Consider the following 26,979-nt stretch of genomic DNA (forward strand, 5'->3'; position numbering starts at 1 on the left):
CTGTAAAAGCTTCTATAGATATGTGAAGAGAAAAAGATTAGTGAAGACAAATGTGGGTCCCTTACAGTCAGAAACGGGGGAATTTATAATGGGAACAAAGAAATGGCAGACCAATTAAATACATACTTTGGTTCTGTCTTCACAAAGAAGGACACAAATTACCTCCCAGAAATGCTGGGGAAAATAGGGTCGAGTGAGAAGGAGGAACTGTGTGAAATCAGTATTAGTAGGGAAATGGTGTTAGGGAAATTGATGGGATTGACGGCCGATAAATCCCAGGGCCTGATAATCTACATCCCAGAGTACTTAAAGAAATGGCCCTAGAAATAGTAGATGCATTGCTGGTCATTTTTCAAAATTCTATAGATCCTGGAACAGTAACGACAGATTGGAGGGTAGCTAATGTAACCCCACTATTTAAAAAAGGAGGTGGAGAGAAAACTGAATTATAGACCGGTTAGCCTGACATCAGTTGTGGGGAAATGCTAGAGTCCATTATAAAAAATGTAATAGCAGAGCACTTGGAAAAGAATGACAGGATCGGACAAAGTCAACATGGAATTACGAAAGGGAAATCATGCTTGACAAATCTACTGGAATTTTTTGAGGATGTAACCAGTAGAATTGATAAGGGAGAACCAGTGGATGTGGTGTATTTGGACTTTCAAAAGGGTTTCAATAAGGTCTCATATAAGAGATTAGTGTGCGAAATTAAAGCACATAGGAGTGGGGGTAAGGTACTGACATGGATAGAGAACTGGTTGGCAGACAGGAAACAAAGAGTGGGAATAAACGGGTCTTTTTCTGAGTGGCAGGCAGTGACTAGTGGGGTACCGCAGGGATCAGTGCTAGCACCCCAGCTATTCACAATATATATTAACGATATAGATGAGGGAATTAAATGTAATATATCCAAGTTTACAGACAACGCAAAGCTGGGTGGGAGTGTGAGCTGTGAGGAGGATGCAGAGAAGCTCCAGTGTGATTTGGACAGGTTGAGTGAGTGGGAAAATGCATGGCAGATGCAGTATAATGTGGATAAATGTGAGGTTATCCACTTTGGTGGCAATAACAGAAAGGCAGATTATTATCTGAATGGCAATAGATTGGGACAGGGGGAGGTGCAGCGAGACCTGGGTGTCCTTGTACACCAGTCGCTGAAAGTAAGCTTGCAGGTGCAGCAGGCAGTTAAGAAGGCAAATGGTATGTTGGCCTTTATAGCGAGAGGATTCAAGTACAGGAACAAGGATGTCTTGCTGCAATTATACAGGGCCTTGGTGAGACCACATCTGGAGTATTATGTGCAGTTTTGGTCTCCTTATCTGAGGAAGGATGTTCTTGCTATGGAGGAAGTGCAGTGAAGGTTCACCAGACTGATTCCTGTGATGGCAGGACTGACATATGAAGAGGGGCGGCACAGTGGCGCAGTGGTTAGCACCGCAGCCTCACAGCTCCAGCGACCCGGGTTCAATTCTGGGTACTGCCTGTGTGGAGTTTGCAAGTTCTCCCTGTGTCTGCGTGGGTTTCCTCCGGGTGCTCCGGTTTCCTCCCACATGCCAAAGACTTGCAGGTTGATAGGTTAATTGGCCATTATAAATTGCCCCTAGTATAGGTAGGTGGTAGGGAAATATAGGGACAGGTGGGGATGTGGTAGGAATATGGGATTAGTGTAGGATTAGTATAAATGGGTGGTTGATGGTCGGCACAGACTCGGTGGGCCGAAGGGCCTGTTTCAGAGCTGTATCTCTAAACTAAACTAAACTAAACTAAACTAAAAGATTGGGTCGATTAGGCTTGTATTCGCTCGAGTTTAGAAGAATGAGAGGGGATCTCATAGAAACCTACAAAATTCTAACAGGACTGGACAGACTAGATACAGGAAGGATGTTCCCAATGGTGTGGGAGTCCAGGACCAGAGGTCACAGTCCAAGGATAAGGGTTAAGCCATTTAGCACTCAGATGAGGAGAGATTTCTTCACCCAGAGAGTGGTGAACTAATGGAATTCTCCAGAACAGAAAGCAGTTGAGGCCAAATCATTAAATATATTCAAGAAAGAGTTAAATATAGTTCTTAGGGCTAAAGGGATCAAGGGATACGGGGAGAAAGCGGGAACTGAGTTTGGACGATCCACCATGATCTTATTGAATGGCGGAGCAGGCTCAAAGGGCCGAACGGCCTTCTCCTCCTATTTTTCTATGTTTCTATATAAATACCATGGCTACAGGAGCAGGTCAGAGGCTAGGAATCCTGAGGCGAGTAATTCACCTCCTGACTCCCCAACACCTGTCCCACAATCTACAAGGCACAAGTCAGGAGTGTGATGGAATGCTCTCCACTTGCCTGGATGGGTGCTGCTCCAACAACACTCAAGAAGCTCGACACCATCCAGGACAAAGCAGCCCGCTTGATTGCACCCCATCTACAATCATTCACTCCCTCCACCACCAACGCACAGTGGCAGCAGTGTGTACCATCTACAAGATGCACTACAGCAATGCACCAAGGCTCCTTAGACAGCAGCTTCCAAACCCATGACTCTACCACCTTGAAGGACAAGGGCAGCAAATGCATGGGAACACCACCACCTGCAAGTTCCCCTCCAAGTCACACACCATCCTGACTTGGAACTATATCGTCGTTCCTTCACTGTCGCTGGGTCAAAATCCTGGAACTCCCTTCCTAACAGCACTGTGGGTGTACCTACCCCACATGGACTGCAGTGGTTCAAGAAGGCAGCTCACCACCACCTTCTCAAGGCCAATTAGGGATGGGCAATAAATGCTGGCCTGGCCAGTGACGCCCACATCCCATGAATGAATAAAAAAAAGAGAAAATAGAATATGAAAGTAAACTAGCAAGAAGCATAAAAACGGACTGCAAAAGCATCTATAGGTATGTGAAAAGGAACAGATTGGCAGAGACAAATGTGGATCCACTACAGGCAGAGACATGAGAAATTATAATGGGAAGTAAGGAAATGGAAGAGAAACTAAACAAATACTTTGGGAGAATTTTATGAAGTCCACCGTGGCGGTTTTGATGGTGTTGGCATGCAGGGGGATGTAATTTAGTGGGAGGTGTTTTTTTGAATTCCCGGTGGCGGGATATTTTAGAGGAATTAAGCCGTTGCCAGGTTTGCAGCATTCCAGGGTTCCCCCAGCATGATGGCGGATTGCAGCTGCGCATTTATTTACATTCCATGAATACTCATTACCCTATGCACAGTCAGGATTTAGTCATAGAGTCGTACAGCATGGAAACAGGCCCTTCGGCCCACCGCGTCCATGCCGACCATCATGCCTATCTATACTAATCCCACCTGCCTGCATTAATTCCATATCCCTCTATGCCTTGCTCATTCAAGTACCTGTCCAGATGCCCCTTAAATGTTGCTACTGTTCCTGCCTCCACCACCTCCTCAGGCAGCTCATTCCAGATACCCACTATTCTTTGTGTGAAAAATTTACCCCTTTGATCCCCTTTAAACCTCCTCCCTCTCACCTTAAATCTATGCCCTCTAGTTTTAGTCACCCCTACCATGGGAAACAGACTCTAGCTATCTACCCTATCTATGCCTCTCATAATTTTATATACCTCTATCATGTCCCCTCTCAGCCTCCTTTGCTCCAGGGAAAACAGACCCAGCCTATCCAATCTCTCTTTATAACTCAAGCCCTCCAAACCAGGCAACATCCTTGTGAATCTTTTCTGCACCCTCTCTAGCTTAATCACATCTTTCCTGCAGTACGGCGACCAGAACTGCACACAGTACTCCAAATGCGGCCTAACCAACGTTATGTACAACAGTAACATGGCATCCCAACTCTTGTACTCAGTGCCTCAGCTGATGAAGGCAAGCATGTCATATGCCGCCTTCACTACCTTGTCTACCTGTGTTTCCACTTTCAGGGAACTATGTACTTGCACCCCAAGGTCCCTCTGCTCAACAACACTCCCCAGGGCCCTGCCATTCACTTTATATGTCCTGCCCTGGTTTAACTTCCCAAAATCAGTGTCAGAACAGTGGGAGATATTCAAAGGGGAGATTCAAGGGGTTCCGAGTAAACATGTTCCCACAAAGAAAAAGGGTGAGGCAGCCAAATCTAGAGCCCCATGGATGTCAAGGAGCCTACAGTGTATATAAGGCAGAAAAGGAAAACTTATGTCCGACACCGAGAACTCAATACTACAGAAAACTGAGAGGAGTATAGAAAGTGGAGGGGTGAAATCAAAAATGAAATTAGGAAAGCAAAGAGAGGGCATGAAAGAATATTGGCAATCAAAGTCAAGGTGAACCCAAAGATGTTTTATCAATACATTAAGAGTAAAAGGATAACTAAGGAGAGAGTCGGGCCCATAAAAGACCAAAAAGGTAACTGATGTGTAGCGACAGATGATGTTGGCATAGTTCTTAATGAATACTTTGCATCTGCCTTCACAAAAGAGGGGGATGATGCAGATAATGTAGTTAAGGAGGAGTTATGCTGAACTTTTATGGAGCTCTGGTCAGGCCTGAATGAGAGTATTGCATCCAGTTCTGGTCACCACATCTCAATGATACAGTGGTAAACACCAAACTGAAATATGTGGCTGGTGCCATCTGCTGCAGCCTGGAAGAACCTTGTGTAAAAGTTAAGAGTCATTAACAGCCACAGACAATGCTATCCATGCCCAAATGCAGGACTTGAGTTGTGACTGCAGTGAGTGACATATCTCAGTGACAGCCTCCTTGGTGAATTGAAGGCACCTGGGACATGTTTTCTCAGTGAATTTAATGTAGGAGAAGCTCTCCCTAAAATCCCACGATGGGTATGTTCTCCTGTGCAGTGTCCTCCTTGTCCCTCATCTCCCAGCTGCTCCTGCTCGCTCTTGTCTTCTTCACTGTTTCCCTTCATCCTGCAAAGGTGACCTGCCAGACCACCCATTGGCAGTAACATAACTGCAAGTTAGATAAAATCAGTGCAGCACCTGAAAAAAATTGTTAGCAGAAGTCAGAATTCAGCTTTAGAAAGCAGGAAATAGGTTTCAAAATGCCCAGATGTTAACCAGCAGCCAAAAAGGACAAACCAGCAACTAGCCTTTAAGTAAGGGGGTGGCACAGTGGTGCAGTGGTTAGCACCACAGCCTCACAGCTCCAGCATTGCAGGTTCAGTTCCAGGTACTGCCTGTGTGGAGTTTGCAAGTTCTCCTTGTGCCCGTGTGGGTTTCCCCCGGGTGCTCCGGTTTCCTCCCACATGCCAAAGACTTGTGGGTTGATAGGTAAATTGGCCAATGTAAAAATTGCCCCTACTGTAGGTGTGGGGATGTGAGATGGAAAGTGGGATTAATGTAGGATTAGTATAAATGGGTGGTTGATGGTTGGCATGGACTCGGTGGGCTGAAGGGCCGTTTCGGTGCTGTATCTCTCTATGACCCTAATGGATGAGCCCTTAAATGGTCCACTGCAAGGCCCTTGCTGCCAGTTAGCACCATGATTTGCTGGGAGAGTTTATTGTACTATGGGATAGGCACTATGGCAGACCAGTTTCAGAAAGGAGTTCTACAACAAGCTTTGTACTCTTATTTAAATATGGTAAGAACCTTTTAAATACTTCTGGCACGCCTTAGAAGCCTATGGAGGAGACCCATCCAATATGGTAGTGGTACACTTCCAGGGTGGGATGAGCATGCATGCATGCTGCCACAGTGGGCCCTTGGGCACCTGTTCTGTCCCTGTAAAGTGGGTGCAACGCAATCAAATTTCTAAGTCTAGGTCTCTAAGCTCTGGGTCCCTCAGCACCTTAACCAAGCCAGGCATTTCTCCGGCTTTCATAGCTGAGAAGCTTGTTTCCCTTCCACTTCTAGGTCCTCATTGCTACACTAGTGCTTGGTACTTCACACTTTCTGGTCTGTCCTGTTGAGCACATGTCTCGTGGTGATGCTGAAGCAGAAAAGACTCATTGATGGAGCTGGTGAGGATGAGGCAGTTTTGTAACTTAAAGTGCCTGGCAGGTTCTGCTGTTCCACCAAACCATCTCCTTGGATGTTCGAAACACAAGACATTCTCTAGCTGTGTTATTAGTCAAATGGCTCTTTGAAAAATTCTCAGCTGAGTCATTGCTCATTTAAATACGTTGACATTTCATATGAAGTTTATACGAACTGTGCTCCCCCTTAGTCTGCCTTATCACCATCCTGTTCTTGGCACTTCACCTCTTCCATAGCCTGTCCTCTGTCCCATCCAATGAACTGTAAAGCTTCCCACTCTTCCGACTTATTTTGGAAAGTGGGTGTTCCTCCAGTTGTGTTTCTTTCCCTCTGGTTGTATTCTATCTTTCCCTTTGTGAAAAAGAACACAATGAAGAAGGAATCTGAATGGCAGTTACAGGCAGTGTGAGTTTCAAGTAAACAAAGTATATTGTTGGTTTCAGAAGTTGTTTGTGAATAGTGCATCTTTCTTTTCACCCAGTTAGTGACAGAGACAGCATGATAGGTAAAGGGGAAGAATCATGTTTCTATCATTCCTACATGATATGTATGGCCAACCACGTGAGGTCACTCTTCCAACACCATGTCGGATGGTGAAAGTGGTACTGACTTACATCTTCCACTTCCCCTCGTACCACCCTCATTGTGAATAAAACATCAATCAAAACATCTGAGAGCCCTTCCTACTGCTAACTCCCCCCCCCCCACCCCCCCCCCACCACCACCACCTCCCAGACAGCTCCTTCCTGATTCGTTCTTGCAGTGTTCCAAAAGGTGTGCGTCCTTTAAATTAATGGCAGCATTTTAATGCCTCAAGGTGGTGGTAAACCAATTAACAGCAATGTTACTGCTATGAACCCATTCTGTATAACTGATGAGAGCCACTTCATCAGACTTCAGTGGGCTTATGGTAGGGATACATGGACAGACGCAAGTCCTGCCCTGCCCTGCCATTAACCCACCAGTCAAAGGAAAATCCAGCCCGCCATGCAAAATAAAGATTCTGAAGCCATGCCATATTGTGTGATGTAAATGTTAGCTCCAATCCTTTTGCTGTTGGCCCTACGTTGACATTAATGTCAGGGTTCCATTCCCTGAACCTCTTCCCGCACCCATACAGTGTACATTCATTGCTGCCATGGATGCTGGGATAGCCCTGTCATGATAGCAGTCTCTTGAAATTACACATCAGGAAATACTGCAGGCATTATTTAGCAATTCTGGAGTAGGACATCACTGTGTCACTCACGAGGACCCATCAAGTGCATGAGTGTTGGTCGGCCTGAATTTTACATCTGCATTATAAATGTTAGAGTTTGATTTTAATACTGAGGTGATTTCTTTCTCAATAGGAGGTGTTCTCCATGTTCGTTATTGGCCTAATCTGGAGCAGGAAGAATCTCGCACGGAGGAAAGTGCTTTGGTTAATGCTACGAGTGTTAATCAGTTGTTTCGTGGGGGTAAAGTCATTGCAGAAATGTACATACCATTACTAGACTTAAACACTGTCAAACAAAGAATTTCACCGAAAATCAAATTGCAACCTGCAAAAACATCGATTGCATGCAAGTCAATTTTTGATTCACCTAACCTACCGAAAATTCTGGTTGCTCTGGATTTGTCACATATAAAAGAGAAGGATTACAAGGCCACCTTTCTGAAACAAGTGGAAACTGCTTATGAGTGCCTTAATGCATTGCAAAACTGCACTGCTGGTAAATTTGAAAATAACACAGAAATAAACCCCCAAGATCAGGATGACAGGAATTTACCTGAACTGTCAAACAGCACTGATGGTAATTTGAGAGAAAAAAGTCCCAATTGGGATGTGGAATTGCAGAGGAAGAAGAGGGATTTACATGCCTTGCAACTGTGCTTCCTACTGGCTGCAAGGACAGGTAAGAAAAATGACTCCAGAACATGGAGCAATATGACCATTGAATGGGTTGTTGCTTCTAATTCATGTGGTGAATTGGCTGTTTCTACCTAAGAAATAAACTCACTTGGTATATTGGTTTTCTCACTTTCTCTTTTCTCAAGTTTCCCAGGTGAGAGAGTGTGGTCTGCTAGCAGCCCTTTACCAGTTTAGCTCTGCAACTTGCAACTTCAGGTGTTTCAGTGACCTGGATGATGTAGGGATAAGAATTCTTCCCTCTCTGATGCATCGATGGATTAGATGCTATGGTCTAAAAATCAGAGTTCCAATATCTCAGTTAGGGAATGCATGTTCTTACTTATGTTATTCCATAAGATAATAGGATTCAAAGGCATTAATTGGATTTCATAGGAATTAAGCATACAAATGATAACTAGCATTACCAAAATGCATATGCAATGATAATCATTACTAATAATAGTTTTAAAGACCTCTTTTAGGTCATGCCTCAGCCTTCCATTTTCAGGGGAAAAGAGACCCAACCTATTCAACCTTTCCTACTAGTTATATCCTTTCAGTTCTGATATCAGCCTTGTGAATCATTTTTGCTCCCTCTCCAGTGCTTTATATTCTCCTTTTGTCCTGGTGACAGGGATCCTGATGGCGGGCTGGAAGGTGAGGGGAGACCATGCTTCGGCCCTCCGTCAGACCCCCTTTGCAATTCCACAGCAGGCGGGCAATATAACTGCCTGTCGTCGGGACGCCAACCCTTGAAGGGACGCGCTGCTGCCTCCAGAGCTGCCAGCCAATTGGAAGGCAGGCAATTCTGCAGTACCAGCAGCGCCACTGGGAGCAGTGGCCACTGCCCTTACTGCAGGTGGCCCTGCAGCACCAAGAACGTCGAAGACCCAGGAGAGGTAAGTGGGGTTGGGGTCACTGGGGCCAGTCAAGAAAGCCCTGGCGATGGGATGGGTGTGTGCGCGGCAGCGGGCCCCTCCACCTTCCATTAAATTGAGGTGGAGGCAGGAAGAGCCCCTTAAGTGGCCATTAATTGGAATTGAGAATTAACCATTTCCTTGCAGATTCCACTTTGAATGTCTATCTATATATATATATATATATATATATATACACATAAGGCATTCACTACACAATTTATTAGCACCATGTATCTATCTCAATCAATCTTTTCTACCCATTTGTATCATCAAAGCATTATTCGTAACATGACACATTGAATGACAAGCAAAGCCTTAAAGCACATTTCCCCCCAAGTACTCCCAACTATCAAAAGGTCATCTCCTGGTCTTAAAAGATTCTCCAGTACTCTTTTACTATTGTACATGCCTTGGGTAATCTTAATTTCAAATTTGGCTGTTCACCCTGAATTGTAATTTCCAATGTTACTTCATTCTTTACTTGATTTTCCATCCCTCTGATGTGTGTTTAATCCTATCCTGATGGTTTCATTAATTAGTTGGCTTCTCTGTGGAACATGTGGTAGTGTCTTTATTTCTCGTTCTCCTGAGGCACATGAGCCATTTCATATCATGGTGTTGTCAGCGTGATGGAGCATGTCTAAGACTTGTTCTTCAGTGCATCTTCATCATGCATTCCCCATGCTGGTTGTCTTACGTGCAATATATTACATTTTGCACAAAATGCAGTATCCCAAGATCATGCCACACATAACATCAGATACAAGCCATCAGTGTGTTTTCAGGCTATGTTGTCAAAAGATCGAGGATTGGAGGTTGGAGAGGTGGTGTCTGGAGGTCTTTGCTTATTCCCTGCTGCGTGGTCCCGGTGTCTCAGGCAGTGGCCAGCTTATCAATAGAAGCAAGGACACAACCATTTCCAAGAGAAAGCTATCAATTAACTAATTTTACCTTAATCTTCATTCATTTCACCCGATTGTATGTTGATTCTAGATTGATATCTTTTGGTGAATCGTGTCCTGGTAATTTGAGTTACTCGTGGATGTACTGACACATCTTTTCGGAAGTCCTTAGGTTTAGTTCCTGAAATTCACCAAGGGCAATGACCTTAGACTCCATTTGAAGATGTAATTTCCTGTTCCAATCACATCCTCTCATCTAATTTTATACAATGTTACCATTTCATCTCATTTATCAGCCCGGGAGATCAAATACAATATTATCATTTCTCCTTAAATGTTCCCAACTTAGTCTAAGATATAAACATTTTTATTTATTTTATTTAAACTCCTCTTGACCACTTTCTGTCTGTAAAATATCCTGTTATATTGTGTCTGACTCCATTTAATCCTTTCAGCACTATCCCAATTCCAGAGAGCAGTCCAATTTGCAAAATAAGGGATGTTAGTTACCTTTAACATACCAGTCTCCCCATTCACATCAGGAATCGGTTCAAACTGGTTGATATTGTTGGACAGACAGCACTTGTCAATGATAAATTTTATTTCCTGAAAAAGCTTTCTTTCTTAATATACGGTATTGGACAGGAACCACCTAGTCTGGACTCTGTTAAATAACATTTTGATTAACCCGTTAAAGCTTTCAGGTAAATGTTCCCTTCTTGAGTGCTAGGTTTGATGGTTTTACAGGGAAGACAGAAATGCTTGCAATTATTTTTGGAGGGAACTTGCCTGCCCTTGAGCACATAGTCTTGAAAGATAAATGACCTTGAATGGGTTAAAGGCAAACCTTTGCGACACATAGTCATATGTCACCACACTTTGGCATTTGATGATTTAGATAAGATCTTAAATTTAAATAAAAAGTTGGTATCAGTGAAACTGTCGGATTCTCATGCACTAATGTCCTTTCACTGTAAACATTGACAGGAATGAATACTTCCTCATAGAAGCATGTGTGTCTGGGGATCCTGAGCACCATCTGCCCCAAAACGAGTTGCAGCGCACATGCACACTTGATGTTCCACCAGGCATGTGTACGGAGCCTGGGGCCTGAAGCACGCTATTTCTCTGCTTGCCCACATTATCTGCCAGCTTGCTGCTGGCCTGGAGAAGGCCAGGAGATTGGAGGAGGGAAGTACAGGAGGTCGGAGGGGTGGAAGGACAGGGGATCAGGCAAGCGAGAGAAAGTCAGGTGCTCAGGGTGGGAGGGGCAGAAGATTGAAGGATGGGAGAAGGTCTGGAGTTTGGGGGCAAGGTCAGGAGATCGGAGAGGAAGCACAGAAAAAACAGTGGTGTAGGAGTAAACCGTGATCTAAGTCTAATGAGGAGAGATGGGAGGAAGAACGTAATCCAGAGGGGTAGACGGATCATGTTCTAACGCCCACTCTTAGAGCTGGATCACCTTCTTCCCTCTCCTTTTCCCCTCCACCCCCCCCCCCCCTCAGCCACTCACTCCAGGCCTCGATGCTTTCTCTCCCTCCGCCTCCTCCCCACCGGCCACTACCCCCGTCCCCCCTCAGCCGCTCGCACCAGATCTCACCACTGCTCCATCAACTCCCTTCGGCTGATATTTCCCCGCTTCCCACAACCGCCACCCCGCTCTCCGGCTGCTTGCTCCCCACTCACCACCACCACCCCCCCTCCCCCACAACCAGCCACTAGCTCTAGGCTGCGCCACATCCCTCCTCTTGGCCACTTGCTCCCAAATTGCTCCGTCACCCCTTGCAGCCCACCTTGCTTCTTCGGGCAGCGCAGCGGAGAACAATCGAACATGGGAGCCAGTGGCCGAGAGGAGGGAAGTGGTGCGGCCTGGAGCTAGCGGCTGGAGTGCGGGGGGAGAAGTTGGGAGCAAGTGGCCGGAGAGCAGGGTGGCTGGGGGGTGGTGGTGGTGGGGTGCAGGAAGCGAGGAGCAGGGAACAATCAGTCGAGGGGAAGGGAGGGGAGCAGTGGCAAGGCCTGGAGCAAGTGGCTGAGGGAGGGGGGAAATGCCAAGGCTGTAGCGAGTGCTTTAGGGGAGGCAGCGGGGAGCCAGCGATGAGAAGACGTATGCAGGAGGGACCAATAGATAGAAGCACAAAGGCAGGAGGGAGCGAGAGACTGTTGGGGGTAGGATGGAAGCGGCGATGGCAGCCATTGAGGGGGTTTTCGGGTTGAAGTTGTTTTTCTGTGATAAATTGAGCAGTGCCATCTTTAATCCTGGCAGCTGCATGAATGTCGCAGATACTGATGTTTCAGTGGAAGAGGCTGCATTTGTGCATATGTTAGTACTGTGCCACCTAGTGGTTGCGTTGTCAGCAAACACAGCCTTCACAGAAAGTTTAGTTTAGTTTAGAGATACAGCACTGAAACAGGCCCTTTGGCCCACCGAGTCTGTGCCGACCATCAACCACCCATTTATACTAATCCTACACTAATCCCATATTCCTACCACATCCCCACCTGTCCCTATATTGCCCTACCACATACCTATACTAGGGGCAATTTATAATGGCCAATTTACCTACCAAAGTCTGGCCAATGTGCACCAATGATAACTGGGCAAAATCCAAAAATTCGGATGCTGTCATTGTTCACTTTGTAGTTTAAAATGCCTGCAGGAACTGAATTTTTCCCATAGATCCCCAATAACAAAATCCATTTTTGGATCAAGGTTACGTTGAGCTCTGCAGTCAAGTCATCCTGGCCAAGCCCAAACTTAACATTGGTGAAGAGCTCAGCAGTGTACAGGTATTGTCAGATGGCACTATTGCTGATTCCTACTATCACTTTGCTGATTCAAAAACCAGAGACTACAGATGCTGGAAGCCAGATGTGAAATGCTGGAAACACTCAGCAAATCGGGCTATGTTTACAGAAAGAGAAAGAGTTAACATTTCATGTTCTGATAAAAGGGCACAACCTGAAACATTAACTCTGCTTCCCTCTGCACAGACCCAGCCTGACTTGCTGAGTGTTTCCAGCATTTTATGTTATATCACTGAACTGATAATTGGGAGGAGGTCACCAGGGTAGGCCATACGTGGCCGTGTTAGACTTACCTTGCTTTTCTGGGTGACCCTCCTTATTAATGGGTAGATGTAATTTTCATGGCTGCACTGGAGCAGCTTAGCTTGGGGAGCAGCAAGCTCTGATGCATGAATCTTCTGCACTTTACCTGGGATATTGTCCCAGGGCCTTTGCTGTGTCCAGTGCAGTGGGCCACTTCACCATTGCACGTGGAGTGAGCCAGTGGAAATAATATTTCACTATTTTTGAAATAAGCGGGGAGGGATAAAGTTAGCACCTACAGGCCAGTCAGCCAAACATCAGTAGTGGTGAAACTTATAGAGACAATAATCAGTGACAAAATTAATTAGCATTTGGAAAGATATGAGCTAATAAATGAAAGTAAACACAGATCGTTAAAGGCAAATGATGTTTGACTAACTTCATTGAGTTCTTTGATGAAGTAATAGTGCTTGTGTGGTCTTTGTGTATATGGATTTTCAAAAGGGATTTGATAAACTTCCACATAATACACTTTCAGCTCAGTTTGAGCTCCACCAGGACTGTGGGACTCCAGACTCCATCACAGACTTGGTCCAACATGAACAAAAGAACTGAATTCCAGAGTGAAGTGAGGTGAGAGTGTCTACCCTTGACAACAAGGCAGCATTTTGACCAACTGTGACACCAAGAACCCTTAGTATAAGTTCGAGTCAATGTTTGGGACTTTTAGTTCTCCGGGTATGAGGCATTTGGTGAAGCAGTACTAAGTTTATTAAGTAGAAACATCAGTAGTACAATAAAATACTGCTTAACAAGGCGGGAGTTACAATCTGTTCTTGTGAGTACCGGCTCTGGACTCTCCGGTTGATTTGGGTGCTGTCCTTGCTGTGTTCTTGCTGACCTTAGTCTACCTTCTCTTCTATTGATTTGTGCACTGAATACAGAATAGCTTCTTTCTTGATACCCTTTTCCCTAACAGTCTCTTGCCATATTAGGTTACTTTAGTTTCAGCCAATATGATTGATTTATCATTAAGCAGGGTGAAAGCTCGTTTTATCAACCTAATTAGTTTACCATTACTTCATTATTAACTGACACAACCTCCTGACCTCATGCAAGACGTTTTTGTTTATAAAGCAGGCGATGCTTTAGCTAATATGGTTAACGCAGCACCTTTCCTTATATTTGCTATTGTCTCTAGTTATACAGGTGAGCGGACGACAAACATATTTACCCAGTTCCTATCAGTCAGAATTTTCCCTGACATAAGCTTTTACAACCACTTGCTATTTTCCTTCCACTGTCCCCATAAATTGGAATCTTACATTGACTAAATAAATGAATCATGCCTCGCTTCTCAGCATTTTTCACTCATAATTCCATATTAACCGACACGAGTAAATGAGGATTGAGGGAAAACTATGGATGGATTGATACCTAGCACTCAGGAAGATGTGTTGTGGTTGTTGGAGGTCAATCATCTCAGCTCCAGGACATCACTGCAGGAGTTCCTCAGGGTAGTGTCCTAGGCCTTCATCAGTGATCTTCTCTCCATCACAAAGTCAGAAGTAGGATGTTCGCTGATGATTGCACAATGTTCAGCACCATTCGCAATTTTCAAACAGTGAAGCAGTCCGTGCCTGCATGCAGCAAGACTTGGACAACATTCAGGCTTGGGCTAAGAAGTAGCAAATAACATTGGCACCACACGAGCATCAGGCAATGACCATCTCAACAAGAGGGACTCTAACCACCTTTCCTGTATATTCAGTGACATTGCCATCGCTGAATTCCCCCCACTATCAAAACGCTGGGTGCCACCGTTGACCAGAAACTGAACTGGCTAGCTGTATAAGTACTGTAACTACAAGAACAGTTCAGAGGCTGGGAATTCTGCAGCAAATAACTAACCTCCTGACTCCCCACTGCCTGTCCAACATCTATAAGGCACAAGTCAGGAGTGTGATGGAATACTATCCACTTACCTGGATGTGTGTGGCTCCAACAACATTTAAGAAGCTCGACACCATCCAGGACAAAGCAACCTGCTTGATTGGCACCCCATCCACCACTTTAAACATTCACTCCCTCCACCACCAACACACAACGGCAGCATTGTGTACCCTGTACAAGATGCACTGCCGCAACTCACCAAGGCTGCTTCAACAGCACCTTCCAAACCTGCGACTTCTACCACCTCGAAGGACAAGGGCACCAGATGCATGGGAACACCACCACCTGCAAGTTTCCCTCCAAGCCACACACCATCCTGACTTGGAACTATATCGCCGTTCCTTCACTCACTGGGTCAAAATCCTGTAACTCCCTTTCTAATAACACGATGGGTTTGGCTACACAGATGAACTGCGGCGGTTCAAAAAGGCAGCTCACCACCATTTTCTGAAGGGCAATTAGAGATGGACAACAAATGCTGGCCTTGCCAATGACACTCACATATCATAGAACCATAGAAAAATTAGGGCACAGAAGGAGGCCATTCAGCCCATCGTGTCTGTACCGGCTGATAAAACTAGCCACCCAGTCTAATCCCGCCTTCCAGCACCTGATCTGTAGCCTTGCCGGTTGCAGCACTTCACCACCCTCTGGGTGAAAAAGTTTTTCTTCATGTCCCCTCTAATCCTTCTGCCAATCTCCTTAAATCTGTGCCCCCTGGTTATTGACCTCTCTGCTTGGGGAAACATTTCTTTCTTGTCTACTCTATCTAGGCCCCTCATAATTTTGTACACCTCAATTAAGTCACCCCTCAGCCTCCTCTGTTCTAAGGAAAACAACCCTAGCTGATCCAATCTTTTTTCATAGCTGCAACTTTCAAGCTCTGGCAACATTCTTGTAAATCTCCTCTGTACTGTCTCCAGACCAACTATGTCCTTCCTGTAACGTGGTGACCAGAACTGTATGCAATACTAAAGCTATAGCCTAACCAGCATTTTATACAATTCCTGCATTACATCCCTGCTTTTGTATTCTATACCTCAGCCAAGAAAGGAAAGCATTCCATATCTATCTGTTCTGCCACCTTCAGGGACCTTTGAACATGCAAACCAATGTCTCTCACTTCTTCTACCCCTCTCAATATCCTCCCATTTATTGTGTATTCCCTCGCTTTATTTGCCCTCCTCAAATACATTAACTCACACTTCTCTGGATTGAATTCCATTTACGACTTTTCCGCCCACTCAGTCAACCCATTGATATCATTCTGGAGTCTATGGCTATCCTCTTCACTGTCAACTACACGGCCAATTTTTGTGTCATCAGCAAATTTCCCAATCATGCCTCCCACATTTAAGTCCAAATCATTAATATATACCAGAATAGCAAGTGACTCAACACTGAGCACTGTGGAACACCACTGGAAACCGCATTCCATTCGCAATAACATCGGTTGACTACTACCCCTTGTTTACTGTCAATGAGCCAAATTCCGGATCCAACCTGCCACATTCCCCTGTATCCCATGGGCTTTCACCAGTCTACCATGTGGGACCTTGTCAAATGCCTTGCTAAAATCCATGCAAACCACATCCACTGCATTCATGAATCCTCCTTGATACTTCCTCAATAAATTCAATCAAGTTAGTAAGACACGACCTTCCCTTAACATATCCTGAACCAATATCATAATCAAATAAAAGAAATGTTCTGCAAACTATGGAGTGTCAGTGCTGTACATGCTCTGAATTCGATGGAGTTGGTGCTGTACATTTTATGAACTTTGTGGTGTCAGTACGGTATGTTCTGTGAACTCAATAGTGTCAGTGCTGTACATTCTCTGAACTCGGTATTGTCAGTGCTATACATTCTCTGAACTCGCTCGTGTCAGTGCTGTACATTCTCTGAACTTGGTAGTGTCAGTGCTGTACATTCTCTGAACTCGGTATTGTCAGTGCTATACATTCTCTGAACTCGCTCGTGTCAGTGCTGTACATTCTCTGAACTCGGTAGTGTCAGTGCTGTACATTCTCTGAACTTGGTAGTGTCAGTGCAGTACATTCTCTGAACTTGGTAGTGTCAGTGCAGTACATTCTCTGAACTTGGTAGTGTCAGTGCAGTACATTCTCTGAACTTGGTAGTGTCAGTGCAGTACATTCTCTGAACTCGGTAGTGTCAGTGCAGTACATTCTCTGAACTCGGTAGTGTCAGTGCAGTACATTCTCTGGACTCGGTAGTGTCAGTGCAGTACATTCTCTGAACTTGGTAGTGTCAGTGCTGTACATTCTCTGAACTTGGTAGTGTCAGTGCAGTACATTCTGTGAACTCGGTAGTGTCAGTGCTGTAAATTCACTGAACTCAGTAGTGTCAGTGCTGTACATTCTCTGATCTCACGAGTGTCTGTGCTGTACGTTCTCTGAACTAGGTATTGTCAGTGCTGTACATTCTCTGAATTCAGTATTGTTAGTGCTGTACGTTCTCTGAACTCGCTCGTGTCAGTGCTGTACATTCTCTGAACTCGGTATTCTCAGTGCTGTACATTCTCTGAACTTGGTATTATCTGTGCAGTACGTTCTCTGAACTCGGTAGTGTCAGTGCTGTACATTCTCTGAACTTGGTATTGTCAGTGCTGTACGTTCTCTGAACTCAGTATTTTCAGTGCAGTACATTCTCTGCACTTGGTAGTTTCAGTGCAGGACATTCTCTGAACTCAGTATTGTCAGTGCTGTTCATTCTCTGAACTTGGTAGTGTCAGTGCAGTACATTCTCTGAACTTGGAAGTGTCAGTGCTGTACGTTCTCTGCACTCGGTAGTGTCAGTGCTGTACATTCTCTCAACTTGGTAGTGTCAGTGCTGAACATTCTCTGAACTCGGTAGTGTCAGTGCTGTACATTCTCTGAACTTGGTATTGTCAGTGCTGTACATTCTCTGAACTTGGTATTGTCAGTGCTGTACGTTCTCTGAACATGGTATTATCTGTGCTGTACGTTCTCTGAACTCGGTAGTGACAGTGCAGTACATTCTCTGAACTTGGTAGTGTCAGTGCTGTACATTCTGTGCACTCGGTAGTGTCAGTGCTGTACATTCTCAGAACTTGGCAGTGTCAGTGCTGTACATTCTCTGAACTAAGTATTGTCAGTGCTGTACATTCTCTGCACTTGGTAGTGTCAGTGCAGAACATTCTCTGGACTCGGTAGTGACAGTGCTGTACATTCTCTGAATTTGGTAGTGTCAGTGCTGTACGTCCTCTGAACTCGGTAGTGTCAGTGCTGTACATTCTCTGAATTTGGTAGTGTCAGTGCTGTAAGTCCTCTGAACTCGGTAGTGTCAGTGCTGTACATTCTCTGAACTTGATAGTGTCAGTGCAGTACATTCTCTGAACTTGGTAGTGTCAGTACAGTACATTCTCTGAACTTGGTAGTGTCAGTGCTGTACATTCTCTGAACTTGGTAGTGTCAGTGTAGTACATTCTCTGAACTTGGTAGTGTCAGTGCTGTACATTCTCTGGATCGGGAGTGTCAGTGCTGTACATTGTCTGAACTCAGTCGTGTCAGTGCTGTAGATTCTCTGAACTCGGTAGTGTCAGTGCTGTACGTTCTCTGAACTCAGTATTGTCAGTGCTGTACATTCTCTGATCTCGATATTGTCAGTGATGTACATTCTCTGAACTCGGGAGTGTCAGTGCTGTACATTCTCTGAACTCAGTATTGTCAGTGCTGTACATTCTATGAACTCAGTAGTGTGAGTGCTGAACATTCTCTGAACTCAGGAGTGTCAGTGCAGTACATTCTCTGGACTCGGTAGTGTGAGTGCTGTAAATTCTCTGAACTTGGTATTGTCAGTGCTGTACAGTCTCTGAACTCAGTATTGTCAGTGCTGTACATTCTCTGAACTCGGTATTGTCAGTGCTGTACAGTCTCTGAACTCAGTATTGTCAGTGCTGTACATTCTCTGCACTCGGTAGTGTCAGTGCTGTAAATTCTCTGAACTCTGTATTGTCAGTGCTGTACATTCTCTCAACTTGGTAGTGTCAGTGCTGTACATTCTCTGAACTCAGTATTGTCAGTGCTGTACATTCTCTGAACTCGATATTGTCAGTGATGTACATTCTCTGAACTCGGGAGTGTCAGTGCTGTACATTCTCTGAACTCAGTATTGTCAGTGCTGTACATTCTCTGCACTTGGTAGTGTCAGTGATGTACATTCTCTGAACTCAGTATTGTCAGTGCTGTACATTATCTCAACTCAGTATTGTCAGTGCTGTACATTCTCTGCACTTGGAAGTGTCAGTGATGTACATTCTCTGAACTCAGTATTGTCAGTGCTGTACATTCTCTGAACTCAGTATTGTCAGTGCAGAACATTCTCTGGACTCCGTAGTGACAGTGCTGTACATTCTCTGAACTGGGTAGTGTCAGTGCTGTACATTTTCTGAACTCGGGAGTGTCAGTGCTGTACATTTTCTGAACTCGGGAGTGTCAGTGCTGTACATTCTCTGAACTTGGTATTGTCAGTGCTGTACGTTCTCTGAACTCGGTAGTGACAGTGCTGTACATTCTCTGAACTTGGTATTGTCAGTGCTGTACATTCTCTGAACTCTGTAGTGACAGTGCTGTACATTCTCAGAACTTGGTATTGTCAGTGCTGCACATTCTCTGAACTTGGTAGCGTCAGTGTAGTACATTCTCTGAACTTGGTAGTGTCAGTGCTGAACATTCTCTGGACTCGGTAGTGACAGTGCTGTACATTCTCTGCACTTGGTATTGTCAGTGCTGTACGTTCTCTGAACTCGGTAGTGTCAGTGCTGCACATGATCTAAACTCAGTATGGTCAGTGCTGTACATTCTCTGCACTTGGTAGTGTCAGTGCTGTACATTCTCTGAACTCAGTATTGTCAGTGCTGTACATTCTCTGAACTTGGTATTCTCAGTGCTTTACATTCTCTGAACTTGGTAGTGTCAGTGCTGTACATTCTCTGAACTCGGTAGTGTCAGTGCTGTACATTCTCTGAACTCGGTAGTGTCAGTGCTGTACATTCTCTGAACTCGGTAGTGTCAGTGCTGTACATTCTCTGAACTCGGTAGTGTCAGTGCTGTACATTCTCTGAACTTGGTATTGTCAGTGCTGTACATTCTCTGAACTTGGTAGTGTCAGTGCTGTACATTCTCTGAACTTGGTATGTCAGTGCAGTACATTCTCTGAACTTGGTAGTGTCAGTGCAGTACATTCTCTGAACTCGGTAGTGTCAGTGCAGTACATTCTCTGGACTCGGTAGTGTCAGTGCAGTACATTCTCTGGACTCGGTAGTGTCAGTGCAGTACATTCTCTGAACTTGGTAGTGTCAGTGCTGTACATTCTCTGAACTTGGTAGTGTCAGTGCAGTACATTCTGTGAACTCGGTAGTGTCAGTGCTGTAAATTCACTGAACTCAGTAGTGTCAGTGCTGTACATTCTCTGATCTCGCGAGTGTCTGTGCTGTACGTTCTCTGAACTAGGTATTATCAGTGCTGTACATTCTCTGAATTCAGTATTGTCAGTGCTGTACGTTCTCTGAACTCGCTCGTGTCAGTGCTGTACATTCTCTGAACTCGGTATTCTCAGTATTGTACATTCTCTGAACTTCGTATTATCTGTGCAGTACGTTCTCTGAACTCGGTAGTGTCAGTGCTGTACATTCTCTGAACTTGGTATTGTCAGTGCTGTACGTTCTCTGAACTCAGTATTTTCAGTGCAGTACATTCTCTGCACTTGGTAGTTTCAGTGCAGTACATTCTCTGAACTCAGTATTGTCAGTGCTGTGCATTCTCTGAACTTGGTAGTGTCAGTGCAGTACATTCTGTGAACTCGGTAGTGTCAGTGCTGTAAATTCACTGAACTCAGTAGTGTCAGTGCTGTACATTCTCTGATCTCACGAGTGTCTGTGCTGTACGTTCTCTGAACTAGGTATTGTCAGTGCTGTACATTCTCTGAATTCAGTATTGTCAGTGCTGTACGTTCTCTGAACTCGCTCGTGTCAGTGCTGTACATTCTCTGAACTCGGTATTCTCAGTGCTGTACATTCTCTGAACTTGGTATTATCTGTGCAGTACGTTCTCTGAACTCGGTAGTGTCAGTGCTGTACATTCTCTGAACTTGGTATTGTCAGTGCTGTACGTTCTCTGAACTCAGTATTTTCAGTGCAGTACATTCTCTGCACTTGGTAGTTTCAGTGCAGTACATTCTCTGAACTCAGTATTGTCAGTGCTGTTCATTCTCTGAACTTGGTAGTGTCAGTGCAGTACATTCTCTGAACTTGGAAGTGTCAGTGCTGTACGTTCTCTGCACTCGGTAGTGTCAGTGCTGTAAATTCTCTGTACTCAGTATTGTCAGTGCTGTACATTCTCTCAACTTGGTAGTGTCAGTGCTGAACATTCTCTGAACTCGGTAGTGTCAGTGCTGTACATTCTCTGAACTTGGTATTGTCAGTGCTGTACATTCTCTGAACTTGGTATTGTCAGTGCTGTACGTTCTCTGAACATGGTATTATCTGTGCTGTACGTTCTCTGAACTCGGTAGTGACAGTGCAGTACATTCTCTGAACTTGGTAGTGTCAGTGCTGTACATTCTGTGCACTCGGTAGTGTCAGTGCTGTACATTCTCAGAACTTGGCAGTGTCAGTGCTGTACATTCTCTGAACTAAGTATTGTCAGTGCTGTACATTCTCTGCACTTGGTAGTGTCAGTGCAGAACATTCTCTGGACTCGGTAGTGACAGTGCTGTACATTCTCTGAATTTGGTAGTGTCAGTGCTGTACGTCCTCTGAACTCGGTAGTGTCAGTGCTGTACATTCTCTGAACTTGATAGTGTCAGTGCTGTACATTCTCTGAACTTGATAGTGTCAGTGCAGTACATTCTCTGAACTTGGTAGTGTCAGTGCAGTACATTCTCTGAACTTGGTAGTGTCAGTGCTGTACATTCTCTGAACTTGGTAGTGTCAGTGTAGTACATTCTCTGAACTTGGTCGTGTCAGTGCTGTACATTCTCTGGACTCGGGAGTGTCAGTGCTGTACATTGTCTGAACTCGGTAGTGACAGTGCTGTACATTCTCTGAACTTGGTAGTGTCAGTGCTGTACATTCTCTGAACTCAGTCGTGTCAGTGCTGTAGATTCTCTGAACTCGGTAGTGTCAGTGCTGTACGTTCTCTGAACTCAGTCGTGTCAGTGCTGTAGATTCTCTGAACTCGGTAGTGTCTGTGCTGCACATTTTCTGAACTCGGGATTGTCAGTGCTGTACATTCTATGAACTCAGTAGTGTGAGTGCTGAACATTCTCTGAACTCAGGAGTGTCAGTGCAGTACATTCTCTGGACTCGGTAGTGTGAGTGCTGTAAATTCTCTGAACTTGGTATTGTCAGTGCTGTACAGTCTCTGAACTCAGTATTGTCAGTGCTGTACATTCTCTGAACTCGGTATTGTCAGTGCTGTACAGTCTCTGAACTCAGTATTGTCAGTGCTGTACATTCTCTGCACTCGGTAGTGTCAGTGCTGTAAATTCTCTGAACTCTGTATTGTCAGTGCTGTACATTCTCTCAACTTGGTAGTGTCAGTGCTGTACATTCTCTGAACTCAGTATTGTCAGTGCTGTACATTCTCTGAACTCAGTATTGTCAGTGCTGTACATTCTCTGAACTCAGTATTGTCAGTGCTGTACATTCTCTGCACTTGGTAGTGTCAGTGATGTACATTCTCTGAACTCAGTATTGTCAGTGCTGTACATTATCTCAACTCAGTATTGTCAGTGCTGTACATTCTCTGCACTTGGAAGTGTCAGTGATGTACATTCTCTGAACTCAGTATTGTCAGTGCTGTACATTCTCTGAACTCAGTATTGTCAGTGCAGAACATTCTCTGGACTCCGTAGTGACAGTGCTGTACATTCTCTGAACTGGGTAGTGTCAGTGCTGTACATTTTCTGAACTCGGGAGTGTCAGTGCTGTACATTTTCTGAACTCGGGAGTGTCAGTGCTGTACGTTCTCTGAACTTGGTATTGTCAGTGCTGTACGTTCTCTGAACTCGGTAGTGACAGTGCTGTACATTCTCTGAACTTGGTATTGTCAGTGCTGTACATTCTCTGAACTCGGTAGTGACAGTGCTGTACATTCTCAGAACTTGGTATTGTCAGTGCTGCACATTCTCTGAACTTGGTAGCGTCAGTGTAGTACATTCTCTGAACTTGGTAGTGTCAGTGCTGAACATTCTCTGGACTTGGTATTGTCAGTGCTGTACGTTCTCTGAACTCGGTAGTGTCAGTGCTGCACATGATCTAAACTCAGTATGGTCAGTGCTGTACATTCTCTGCACTTGGTAGTGTCAGTGCTGTCCATTCTCTGAACTCAGTATTGTCAGTGCTGTACATTCTCTGAACTTGGTATTCTCAGTGCTTTACATTCTCTGAACTTGGTAGTGTCAGTGCTGAACATTCTCTGAACTCGGTAGTGTGAGTGCAGTACATTCTCTGGACTCGGTAGTGTGAGTGCTGTAAATTCTCTGAACTTGGTATTGTCAGTGCTGTACAGTCTCTGAACTCAGTATTGTCAGTGCTGTACATTCTCTGAACTCGGTATTGTCAGTGCTGTACAGTCTCTGAACTCAGTATTGTCAGTGCTGTACATTCTCTGCACTCGGTAGTGTCAGTGCTGTAAATTCTCTGAACTCTGTATTGTCAGTGCTGTACATTCTCTCAACTTGGTAGTGTCAGTGCTGTACATTCTCTGAACTCAGTATTGTCAGTGCTGTACATTCTCTGAACTCAGTATTGTCAGTGCTGTACATTCTCTGATCTCGATATTGTCAGTGATGTACATTCTCTGAACTCGGGAGTGTCAGTGCTGTACATTCTCTGAACTCAGTATTGTCAGTGCTGTACATTCTCTGCACTTGGTAGTGTCAGTGATGTACATTCTCTGAACTCAGTATTGTCAGTGCTGTACATTATCTCAACTCAGTATTGTCAGTGCTGTACATTCTCTGCACTTGGAAGTGTCAGTGATGTACATTCTCTGAACTCAGTATTGTCAGTGCTGTACATTCTCTGAACTCAGTATTGTCAGTGCAGAACATTCTCTGGACTCCGTAGTGACAGTGCTGTACATTCTCTGAACTGGGTAGTGTCAGTGCTGTATATTTTCTGAACTCGGGAGTGTCAGTGCTGTACATTTTCTGAACTCGGGAGTGTCAGTGCTGTACGTTCTCTGAACTTGGTATTGTCAGTGCTGTACGTTCTCTGAACTCGGTAGTGACAGTGCTGCACATTCTCTGAACTTGGTATTGTCAGTGCTGTACATTCTCTGAACTCGGTAGTGACAGTGCTGTACATTCTCAGAACTTGGTATTGTCAGTGCTGCACATTCTCTGAACTTGGTAGCGTCAGTGTAGTACATTCTCTGAACTTGGTAGTGTCAGTGCTGAACATTCTCTGGACTCGGTAGTGACAGTGCTGTACATTCTCTGCACTTGGTATTGTCAGTGCTGTACGTTCTCTGAACTCGGTAGTGTCAGTGCTGCACATGATCTAAACTCAGTATGGTCAGTGCTGTACATTCTCTGCACTTGGTAGTGTCAGTGCTGTACATTCTCTGAACTCAGTATTGTCAGTGCTGTACATTCTCTGAACTTGGTATTCTCAGTGCTTTACATTCTCTGAACTTGGTAGTGTCAGTGCTGTACATTCTCTGAACTCGGTAGTGTCAGTGCTGTACATTCTCTGAACTCGGTAGTGTCAGTGCTGTACATTCTCTGAACTCGGTAGTGTCAGTGCTGTACATTCTCTGAACTTGGTATTGTCAGTGCTGTACATTCTCTGAACTTGGTAGTGTCAGTGCTGTACATTCTCTGAACTTGGTAGTGTCAGTGCAGTACATTCTCTGAACTTGGTAGTGTCAGTGCAGTACATTATTTGAACTTGGTAGTGTCAGTGCAGTACATTCTCTGAACTCGGTAGTGTCAGTGCAGTACATTCTCTGGACTCGGTAGTGTCAGTGCAGTACATTCTGTGAACTCGGTAGTGTCAGTGCTGTAAATTCACTGAACTCAGTAGTGTCAGTGCTGTACATTCTCTGATCTCGCGAGTGTCTGTGCTGTACGTTCTCTGAACTAGGTATTATCAGTGCTGTACATTCTCTGAATTCAGTATTGTCAGTGCTGTACGTTCTCTGAACTCGCTCGTGTCAGTGCTGTACATTCTCTGAACTCGGTATTCTCAGTGTTGTACATTCTCTGAACTTGGTATTATCTATGCAGTACGTTCTCTGAACTCGGTAGTGTCAGTGCTGTACATTCTCTGAACTTGGTATTGTCAGTGCTGTACGTTCTCTGAACTCAGTATTTTCAGTGCAGTACATTCTCTGCACTTGGTAGTTTCAGTGCAGTACATTCTCTGAACTCAGTATTGTCAGTGCTGTACATTCTCTGAACTTGGTAGTGTCAGTGCAGTACATTCTGTGAACTCGGTAGTGTCAGTGCTGTAAATTCACTGAACTCAGTAGTGTCAGTGCTGTACATTCTCTGATCTCACGAGTGTCTGTGCTGTACGTTCTCTGAACTAGGTATTGTCAGTGCTGTACATTCTCTGAATTCAGTATTGTCAGTGCTGTACGTTCTCTGAACTCGCTCGTGTCAGTGCTGTACATTCTCTGAACTCGGTATTCTCAGTGCTGTACATTCTCTGAACTTGGTATTATCTGTGCAGTACGTTCTCTGAACTCGGTAGTGTCAGTGCTGTACATTCTCTGAACTTGGTATTGTCAGTGCTGTACGTTCTCTGAACTCAGTATTTTCAGTGCAGTACATTCTCTGCACTTGGTAGTTTCAGTGCAGTACATTCTCTGAACTCAGTATTGTCAGTGCTGTTCATTCTCTGAACTTGGTAGTGTCAGTGCAGTACATTCTCTGAACTTGGAAGTGTCAGTGCTGTACGTTCTCTGCACTCGGTAGTGTCAGTGCTGTAAATTCTCTGTACTCAGTATTGTCAGTGCTGTACATTCTCTCAACTTGGTAGTGTCAGTGCTGAACATTCTCTGAACTCGGTAGTGTCAGTGCTGTACATTCTCTGAACTTGGTATTGTCAGTGCTGTACATTCTCTGAACTTGGTATTGTCAGTGCTGTACGTTCTCTGAACATGGTATTATCTGTGCTGTACGTTCTCTGAACTCGGTAGTGACAGTGCAGTACATTCTCTGAACTTGGTAGTGTCAGTGCTGTACATTCTGTGCACTCGGTAGTGTCAGTGCTGTACATTCTCAGAACTTGGCAGTGTCAGTGCTGTACATTCTCTGAACTAAGTATTGTCAGTGCTGTACATTCTCTGCACTTGGTAGTGTCAGTGCAGAACATTCTCTGGACTCGGTAGTGACAGTGCTGTACATTCTCTGAATTTGGTAGTGTCAGTGCTGTACGTCCTCTGAACTCGGTAGTGTCAGTGCTGTACATTCTCTGAACTTGATAGTGTCAGTGCAGTACATTCTCTGAACTTGGTAGTGTCAGTGCAGTACATTCTCTGAACTTGGTAGTGTCAGTGCTGTACATTCTCTGAACTTGGTAGTGTCAGTGTAGTACATTCTCTGAACTTGGTCGTGTCAGTGCTGTACATTCTCTGGACTCGGGAGTGTCAGTGCTGTACATTGTCTGAACTCGGTAGTGACAGTGCTGTAGATTCTCTGAACTCGGTAGTGTCAGTGTAGTACATTCTCTGAACTTGGTCGTGTCAGTGCTGTACATTGTCTGGACTCGGGAGTGTCAGTGCTGTACATTGTCTGAACTCGGTAGTGTCAGTGCTGTACGTTCTCTGAACTCGCGAGTGTCTGTGCTGCACATTTTCTGAACTCGGGATTGTCAGTGCTGTTCATTCTATGAACTCAGTAGTGTGAGTGCTGAACATTCTCTGAACTTGGTAGTGTCAGTGCTGTACAGTCTCTGAACTCAGTATTGTCAGTGCTGTACAGTCTCTGAACTCAGTATTGTCAGTGCTGTAAATTCTCTGAACTCAGTATTGTCAGTGCTGTACAGTCTCTGAACTCAGTATTGTCAGTGCTGTACATTCTCTGAACTTGGTATTCTCAGTGCTGTACATTCTCTGAAATTGGTCGTGTCAGTGCTGTACATTGTCTGAACTCGGTAGTGTCAGTGCTGTACATTCTCTGAACTCGGTAGTGTCAGTGCTGTACATTCTCTGAACTCGGTAGTGTCAGTGCTGAACATTCTCTGAACTCGCGAGAGGCTGTGATGTACGTTCTCTGCACTTGGTATTGTCAGTGCTG

General features: G+C 44.8%; 1 protein-coding gene across 2 annotated transcripts in view; it reads left to right on the forward strand.

Moving 5' to 3' along the window:
• LOC137379758 (uncharacterized) overlaps nt 1-26,979 on the forward strand; it is a 472,575-nt gene that overhangs the window by 288,128 nt on the left and 157,468 nt on the right. For both annotated transcript variants that reach the window (XM_068051089.1, XM_068051090.1), the window contains one exon: nt 7,321-7,866. In XM_068051089.1, the coding sequence (XP_067907190.1) occupies nt 7,321-7,866 (546 nt within the window). The remainder of the gene's footprint in view (nt 1-7,320; nt 7,867-26,979) is intronic.

The sequence above is a fragment of the Heterodontus francisci genome, chromosome 18 (assembly GCF_036365525.1).
Source record: "Heterodontus francisci isolate sHetFra1 chromosome 18, sHetFra1.hap1, whole genome shotgun sequence".
Lineage (NCBI taxonomy): Eukaryota > Metazoa > Chordata > Chondrichthyes > Heterodontiformes > Heterodontidae > Heterodontus > Heterodontus francisci.